Source organism: Protopterus annectens, chromosome 13.part0 (genome assembly GCF_019279795.1).
Source record: "Protopterus annectens isolate FY-2018-M chromosome 13.part0, PAN1.0, whole genome shotgun sequence".
NCBI lineage: Eukaryota > Metazoa > Chordata > Ceratodontiformes > Protopteridae > Protopterus > Protopterus annectens.
Window position 1 is genome coordinate 946,507,759 of NC_056747.1, and position 9,304 is coordinate 946,517,062.

Sequence of the window (9,304 nt, forward strand, 5' to 3'; positions counted from 1 at the left end):
CTAGGCTTTGCCCACCCATCACCCCTGGCAAAATACCTGTAGTTTATTGGGGTAGGGCACTGATCAGTAATTGGCCAATTACTGCCCAGCCGTGGGCATTTCAGCAGTTTAGCCAATTTCAAGCCCAACCAGGAAGTATAAAGTTGTGATAGAAAAACAACAGGGAAACAAAATGAGCAACAGGAATGGCAAATGAGCAGTCTGACACTGTGAACTAAGAGTAGAAAATGTTTGACTTTAGCACTGCTGCTTCTGCCTCTCTATGTAGACAAGACTCCAGAATCCCTCGTGGTAACACTATTTTTCATACTTCTACTGTAACTTGGATTAACATCTGTTTAATTTCACAGTACCTTTTAACATCATTTGCCATGCTGAAAAACTTTGCATATATTTCTTTCGTGTGGCACTGACAGTTTTTTGTTCCAGCCTGTGCATGAAGTCCTAGGATGAGTAGACCTCTGTCTTCCAGATCGGATGACAAAGGCTTGTGAATTGTCATTTCTCCCCTCCCAGTGGCATAAATGTGGGATACTTGGGAGGCAGTAGATGTTTTCTCTGTAGTCCATCCTTCCTCTGCACAAGTGGAAAGGAAGCCATTCATTACACAGAAAACCGTGACCAGCACAGTAGGTAGTCTTCCATGTGTGCCCCCGCCCCCCCCCCCCAATCTGTCTCTCTCTTTTTTTTTTTTTTTTTTCCTTCTGTCTTTTAATGTTGGTCTCAGAATGCACACACACACACACGCACACACGGTTTGTATCATTTGAACTGCTGGGGGAGACAGGTGGGTTTTAAGTACAGTTGCTGAAGACTGGGCTTACTTTTGCAGTGATCTGTCTAAATACTTTCATCTGTTTTGTTGTCTGCACCTGTAGATGTACAATGTTTTATTAGAGCAGAGCACTTCCCTCATGTTCACATCATCAGGCCTGTCATGGAACAAAAATGTGACTGCAGTCAAAATCTGGAGGGTAAGAATTATGACTAGCACTTTGGATTAGGATGGCAGCTTTTTGGTGTATATTATCCCATCAGGTCGGTCTGTTGTCTCAAATTGACCTGTTTATCTAGTCTGTGATGGGAGAACATCTGATCTAGTTGTAGTAATTCTAATCTAGTTGTAGTAATTAAAATCTAGTCTAATTTTTAGATTAACTCCTTTTATTATCGTTGCATTTCAATCGGACCTTGTTAGGTGATCATTGGTCATGTTTTGTGCTGAATCCATAAGTAGTAAAACACAGTATTTGATTATTAGATGTGCTTCCATCAGCTAATGTCTATGTAGGAGCTCAACTTGGGCTTGGCAGGTGTGACATGCTGCCAGTTCTTGCTGTCCCATATGAAAACAGGCAAAGTGTTTTAACTTCCAGAGGGTATAGCAAGGTAAAAGGAACATGTTCCCTCGAAATGACTATCAAAACTACATAAAACTTGCTATTTAAACATGCATGCTTGTAAAGCCAGCAGTCATGTCTTTGTCAGCCTTTCATAATGTCAGATGTCCTCTGTATTCATGATGGGTATCCGGTCCGTTTGGGTACAGTACCTGGTAATAAGTTTCCTTTTGGAAACTGCATGTCCTCTTGCCCTGTCGCATTCTACCTGAATTAGCACAAAATGATTTGAAAACCTCTTCATTTCTGTTGTCTAAAGACCATAAACACTGCCCTGCATCTGAAGTATTATGGGCATTCCCATGTTATCCTCTGTTTGCTTTAAATGCTGTTTCCGACCACTATCATATGTGGTGGTTAATGTGAATGATTAGAGGCTGAGGGAGTGTATAACCTTCTAAGGGGGGAGGGAGCTACCATTTTACGAGTTATGCAGGTAACGTGTATTTAACAGTCTGCATTGCTGGTACAGCTCAGAGGCAATGTAAAGGCCAGGATATGTTTTGGGAATACTAGAACCATTGTGGTTAGAAAACTGAAGGCTGGGAAGTAGGGATCTTTGTATAACATCTGTTGATAATTGTTTCTTCACTGTATAAGCTGGAAAAATTAAAAGTAAACCTCCTGCAAGGAACCAAACGTTAAATTTTACTAACGGCAAAATAAAGAAGCACACATACAATTTAATAGTCCATTCAGAAGATTTGCCACATTGTTTACAGTAGGAGAGCTCAATCATTGCATTTTATTCACACAGGGGTCTTCAGAAGTCTGTTTCAGTGAACCCATTTTTCTTTGTAGTACGTGTCAGAATCCAGCAGCAAGTCGGTAAAGCAGATTAATGGTTTAGTTTCAGTTTTTTTCACTTACTGTGCTGTTTGTTTCTAGTAGTTTGCAGCCTGCCCCAGTTTTTCACATTATTTTTGAGTCGTGTATTAGTATGGTGGCTCTTTGTGTTCAGTTGCAACACATTGCCTCCTTAATTTGAGGAATATTGTGTTGTAACTGAAATCATAAATTGCCAAAAACAACTGATGTGACCAAGCTCTTGACCCTCGTACAAGTCCTCCAGGCATAAATTAATACTGAAACACCTTTAATCCTTACAAGTAATTTTAGAAAGTAGATAGATAGAAATGCCCATTTTAAGTAATGATTTTCCACATTAGAAAATACTGCCAAATTTACTAGTGTCACACTTGGTAATTAAGTCTGATTCTTGTATTTAAAGTGGTACTTTTTTTTTCCTTTTTCAGTGCTGCAGGAGGCGAAATCTTCAACCAATGTGTTGCAGATCATGATGAAGCCTTTACAGAAAAAGACGTAATTAGACTTGTTCGTCAGATCTTGCATGGTATTGCATTTCTTCACAGGAACAGTGTTGTGCACCTGGACCTAAAAGTAAGTCTCTTTATCTTCTAATGGGTTAGTGTAACAGTTGGGGGTAAAAGGAGGAGGATAACATAGGTGTGGACAAAGGTCTCACTGGGCCTTTTGAGTATTTTCGCAGTAGATCACTTCATATCTGTGTGAGAAAACAGAATAAATCACCTGTTTTCACTTTCTCCTTGCAATTTAAATGAAATGTGCAGCAGATGATTGTGAAATAGCATGTCTGGTACATTTTGCCATAGCCTGTTCTAAATTCATAGAGGGCTTTAACTTCATAAACTTTCTGGAGGTCACCCAACAACTGTGGAAGTTTCATAGTTAAAAAAAAAAAAAAAAAAAAACTCGAGACCCTGGGCCAGAAAAGAAACCTGGACAGCAGAGAATGATTTTTGTGGGTGTTAGTCCATCAGATTTTAGACTTGGGCAACTTATTGTAAGTGGTCCGTATTAATATCATTTTCATTTCAGCTTTTTAAGGTAGTAAAGGGATGTCAGTATGCCTCTGTACACGTCATATAGACTGACTTTCAGAAAACGTTGTGAAATGCCAGACAAGTTTAGAGCAACAAGCCTTTTTACATAAGTAAACCAATAAAATAACATCTTGGTCTTTTAATATTCCTTCGTGCTGGCTGCTGTCACATAACAAGGAACTGTGAAATTGGCCATTATCCTTGGGTGAAGTAAACATGAGTATTAAACTGCTCATGTTAACTTATCAGATAAGCCCTCTGCATTAAGGATACCGTATTTGAAATTGTCATTTAGCAAAGGTTTGCAGTTAATTCTCACCAGTTCCACGTGGCTGCGTTCAGTGTAAATGTCCTTTGTAATAATGTGCTTTCCAAAATGCATCAGGCATCACTAAACATTTGACCGTGTCAGATTTAATGTTCATTACGCAGTGTTGGTGAGTGGAGGTCAGCTGGCCCTGCTGGGCCTATTCTTTAACTCTTACCTTTCAGTCTGTCACCTATTTAGCTGCACAATGTTTTTGAGAATATTTTAAGAACAAACTGAATAAAATAACTAGGCCCAGTATTGATTTTTGTGGGACCCTTGTAGTAAAATTACCCTTGGATAATTTTTATTTGTCTCTGGGATATCCAGTCCAGTGTTCTAGTATGTATAATTTTATAGACTGTTCCAATTTCAGTTTGTGCATAATAGATATACAAGGTCTGACTGGGAGCAGTTCTGGTATGTCCTCCAATAGTAGATTAATCTGTCCAGTATGCCAAGCAGCAGACTTGCATTTAGGCTAACAGATTTACCATATTAAAGCTCCATCTTCAGTGATGGTGATGTCAAGCGAAGTTAAAGATCCTGTCTAAAGGTGCAAAACTTTTTCATCTCACATAAGCTATGAATAAAATGTACTGTCAAAATGTACTGAAAGCCAAGTACAGATGGTTTGTTGCACATCCCAACCTACCTTTTACGGTTTGTAGTAAAAGTTAACTCAACACCAGCACAGATGGATCGGTGATGATACAAATTAGAGGTAATATGAGCAAGGTGGGGAAAAGTGCTCAGCCATAGTTTTACTCCCTATTCTTCATACCATTAAAAATAACAAACCGAGTTTTAAGAGTCTGCCTAGGTTCTAACAGCAGCATTACATCAATTTTTTAGTTATCCCATTTTTTAAATTAAAACCTTATTTATTTTCTGCAGAGATTTTAAAAATGTTTTTAAATACTTTTGCCATTGTGTTTATATGTATAAAAATTCCAGTGCTGTAAAGGGTCTAGACTAGTCTTTTAAAGATGGAGTGTTGACATTTTCTGGGTTTTAATTGAAAGGATTTACTGATCTGAAATTGTCTGTGATTGCTCAGCAACATGTTGCAAGTTAGGCCCATTAGTATAGGTATATTTACAAGCTAGTTATTTCACAATCTAACTTTATTTGCAGAGTGTACAAAATGTTAGTGTTTGAGTCTCTTCAACATGTATTGTATTGTAAACTATTTTGCATTATGCGAAAGCATTGTAGCACTTGGTATAGTAACTGAAAATTTTGAAATGTATAATATTGTAGTCTTTGCCTTTCTGTCTTCTGCTACAGCCTGTCTCACTATTTCCATGTTGCAAGAATGTCACATGATTTGCATACAGCCATTTTGTACTGCTGCCTTGGTCACCTGATGTTTTCATTTTATTCCTCTCCAAGTTGTGTACATCACTGTACGACTGGTATTACTGCAAGGAAGGCTAGTGTTTGCGTGTGCGATGTAAACTCCAAGGGTTGATGGATTGGGGAGGAAGAGTGGAGAAGTTGGGAGTGTTTAGTAGCTAATTCCCTAGTAGCTGTGTGCACTTGCCTCCTATCTAACCCAGATATTTTGAGGGATGAAATAGAATTACTGTAGAGTTGTTTTATGTTTTCACACCATTGTTTTCCCCACATATATATATATATGTGTGCACTGTCGTTAACTTGTTTTTGAAACCAATCCACTACATTTTTTAATTAATGGGCAGAATTCAAGAGTCGCATTTTCTTCTTTTAGAGAATCTGTACTTCAATCTGAAGGGAGACACCATTGTGAAATATGAAGCAATTCCTTAATGTTTCACTTTAGATTTTTATCTATTTTCAAGGAGCAAAACTACCTGACCTTCCCTTGATGGTATCTTTGTATTTCATGAAACTTATTAAAATCAAAAGATTTTGTAAACAAACTGTCTATTTGTTTTGTATGCTTTAGCATTTTTTTTTCTTGTGTAAATTTCAGCCTCAGAACATTCTCCTGACTAACACAAATCCACTTGGAGATATTCGAATTGTGGACTTTGGTCTGTCCAGAAGAGTAGACAGCATGGAGGTCCGAGAAATACTAGGCACTCCAGAGTATGTAGGTAAGGAGAGTCTTTCACATTAGTATTCTGATCTGATTTTCTGTAAATGTTGTTGGTATTTAAAAATTAGATGTCTGACTTTTTTTCTTTTTTAATTTTGCAGCCCCTGAAATCCTGAGCTATGAACCAATCAGCACATCAACTGATATGTGGTAAGTTAACTCCTAGCCAGTGTTTAAAGACTTAGTGTGTGGACATGTATGTTCCGAGTCCTATAAACTACTGCCACTTCCCTGTCTAAGTAAGCCACTAGGGTGTCCGTGCTCAGTGGATTTCGGTAAGCCACTAGAGTGTGTGTGCTGAGTGAATTTAGGTGAAGGTATCTGGTCTTTAAATATTCTGTTCTCCCACACAGCTATGGAGGTACACCTAGCCAGTCTCCAGACTCCATAAAAAGTGTTCAGATATCTCTAAGCAAGGAAGAAGTTCATAATGAGTTTCATGGGAAGCCATAAAAATACTTGTATAAAAGGTGTACAGATGCAACAGTCTTTGAACCTGTTTTTCAATGCACTAGATAGGTGCAAGATTTTTTTGGGAACCTGGTGTATTTGTACAAGTTCAAGTTGCCCTTCCAGCAAGTAGCACATTTTGCATCATCTTTTGAAGTAGCTAAGTTACCTGCATGCTGGTGGCCTACCAATGCCTTCTAATCAGGGCAAGGATGTAATGCCATGAAATTTGCAGGTCAACGCACTGCATAGAAATGGACTGTTAGTTTTTGGCTTGCAGTTTGGTTGTCATTGGTTGTGTTATAAGTATGTCTGTAAACATAGTTTCTGTATCCCTTCTATAAAAGTTCTATAAAAGAATGCATGACAGAAGGATGTTTTACTGCTGTCTTTTTATGCCTACTGCGCAAATCTTGATTTCGCGTATGTGATAATGGCCATGGCCATGTTGGCATTTGCATACAAGAATAAGACTTCAGAGTGATTTTTTTTTTTTTTTTTTATATATATCTTTATAATGAAAAAACAAATTGTGTGTTTCTGTATGAAGGCAGTAAATTTGGCTGTATTACAGCTCTGTCCGCATTGTGTTACATGGAGTGCAAGATGATCAGCAACCACTTGGGAGTCTTCAAGACAAGTTGCATCACTTTAACCCAGAAAACACTCACTCAAGGGACTATTTCTGACCTTTTAAACTGGCCAAATTCCTAAGTAAATAGATTAGGTTTAGAAGCTAATGAGGTGTAGTTTACTTTTGTTGACAATGGCAATTTGTACGGCAATTTTTGTGTTTCGATGCAAGATGCATTCCCTTTTCTGTTGTGCTTCACTGCAACCACTTGCTTTATGGTGCATTTTACTTTATTTTTATGGCTGAAGGTCCTTGGTAGGTGGCATTTATGCCTTTCAGATCCTCAAAACTGTTATTTCATTTTATCCATGCAGATGTCCATTGTGATATCTAATGATAAACTAATGGTGACTTGTTTTAGTTTGTTGTAAATATCACTGAAAATTAAATTTTTTTATACTTTGTCCCTTTTTGTTACAGGAGTGTAGGTGTCTTAACATATGTCATGTTAACGGGTGAATCCCCATTCTTGGGGGATACCAAGCAGGAAACTTTTCTGAACATTTCAAAGTTGAATATCAGCTACTCTCCAGATGTGTTTGAGGGCGTGTCTGACCTGGCAGTGGACTTCATTAAATGCCTCCTGATCAAAAACCCAAGGTAATGCTTGTCCCCTTCCTAGATAGGGCTACAGAGATGGCATTTTGATTTTAATTCATACATGCTTAACTGTTACAACACTGAAGAATAACATTGATTCCTTAAGAAGTTGGTATATTTCCTTTCCTCCTGCTATACACAGCTGTGTCTTTGCCTGGTTCCCAAAGCTTGGAGTGTGTTCAGAAATTTGTATGAAGTTTTTACTTCATCCCCTTTATTGAAACAGTTGTAGGAGAAAGAGTCCTTTCACAACCATAATTGGACAGTTTTGAACAGCTTATCACAGAAACATAGATTTGCATAGCAAGTAAATGCCAATTGGCTTACCCATTTACCTACCCAGTGAGTAAGTAAGTCACAGATCCATAATCATATGGTCCTTTCTTCTGCAAGATGCTAGCCATTTGTTGTTCCTTGCCCACCTTTATTCTGCAAGAACAAAAGTGTTAAGCTCTGTTTCATATGGCTTGCACTGCTGATTACAGTGAAATATTGTGAATATTTGTTATGATCTGAACTGCCTCTGCCTGGTCTACATTGTAAGAATGATAAGTCCTCCAGAACTGGGTTTTGCCATTAGCGTTGGTAACGGTTTCTGTTGGTGGTGCTTCTTCCTGTGTATCCCATTGGCCTTCCATACTGCTGTTTCATACTGTTGCTTGTTTTTTTAGCGGCAAGAAATGTCACCTGTCAACATATTCCTAGGGTGGCTAGCTTTCCTCAAGCTTACATGTCACATCTCTACAGAATACTTCAGTACCAAACACTCTTTCTCTAGTCTTCATGTCACTTGGCTGTTTTTTCCCCTCTCTTCCCTGGTGCATTTTTTTTAACTTTTTGTTTGATTTAATGTGCAGAGTTTTCAATCATTTCTTCTTCTATCCATGCCTCATTTCTTCCGTTCTATACCTTATTGTGCATCATTCCTGTTCTGAAACTTTTAACAAGAATGCAGAGTTTTATTACCAGTCCTTCTGTGGAGCCACTTTGCAGAGACTGAAAATAACTAGCTGCTTCAGCACACTACGGACAGCTGTTGTGTTCACTTATCAGTATCCTTTCCTCTTAGTGGACGTCCCTGTTGTATCTAGCCAGTGTTTAACCCACACTGGCACTTTGTTAATTTTCAGGTTTTAGCCAAAGTATGCTACATCAGCTGTCCTTTTTTATCCATTTCTTTGGTTGCCAATGAATTATATTTTTGTCTCCTATAGGCTTCCTTCTGTGAATCCACGCAGTCTTTGGTCCTGTGCCCAACTGCCTTCTGGATGCTCTGACTTTTTTTTCTTTCAGAAGCTATGAAGCTTCAAGACGGCAAAACAAACCAGGAAGCAACACAAAACAGAAGTTGAAGACTTCAGAGCCACAAAAATGTAATTTGAGTGCTTTCATCTTATAACAACAAGACTTCTTCAGAATAGCAGAACCCCCCCCCCCCTTGCCTTAAGTACCCACATTAAAACAATTTAGCCAATAAAATAAAGCCATTAAATATTTAAAGAAACCTAGTCCATTATAAACAACTGTTACAGAAACATGGGACATAAAAACATTTGCCACAACAAACTTGATAATATATCACAAAAATACCAACACCCTGTAAATCACAACACTTTTAATTAAAAAGTTATTTAATAACCTTGACAAATTTTATCATGGCTTTACTCAGCCTATTATAAAAAATTAACTGCTTTCAGTTTTAAAACGCAAGATAAACAGCTTCGCTCAGTACTGGGTAGCATTTACCTTAAGCTCAAACTCCAAGCAGTCGTCCACTGGACCACCCCTTTGTCCCAAATTAACAATGGTACGTCTACTTTTGCATGGTTATAATAAGGCATTTGTGGTCACATTCAGTTCTAGCTTTCTGGAAGTTAGGGCTATAGTAGAATTGTATTGGAATATTTTTAGGGTGGACCAGGAGTACCTGGACAGCTTGAGCCCTAATGGTGTACAAGGAAA

At 38.2% G+C, this 9,304-nt stretch overlaps 1 protein-coding gene across 1 annotated transcript in view; it reads left to right on the forward strand.

The window, feature by feature from the left end:
* LOC122787807 (serine/threonine-protein kinase 17A-like) overlaps positions 1-9,304 on the forward strand; it is a 72,193-nt gene that overhangs the window by 55,299 nt on the left and 7,590 nt on the right. The window contains exons 3-6 of the mRNA XM_044054710.1: positions 2,657-2,801; positions 5,533-5,656; positions 5,760-5,808; positions 7,163-7,342. Of these exons, the coding sequence (XP_043910645.1) occupies positions 2,657-2,801; positions 5,533-5,656; positions 5,760-5,808; positions 7,163-7,342 (498 nt within the window). The remainder of the gene's footprint in view (positions 1-2,656; positions 2,802-5,532; positions 5,657-5,759; positions 5,809-7,162; positions 7,343-9,304) is intronic.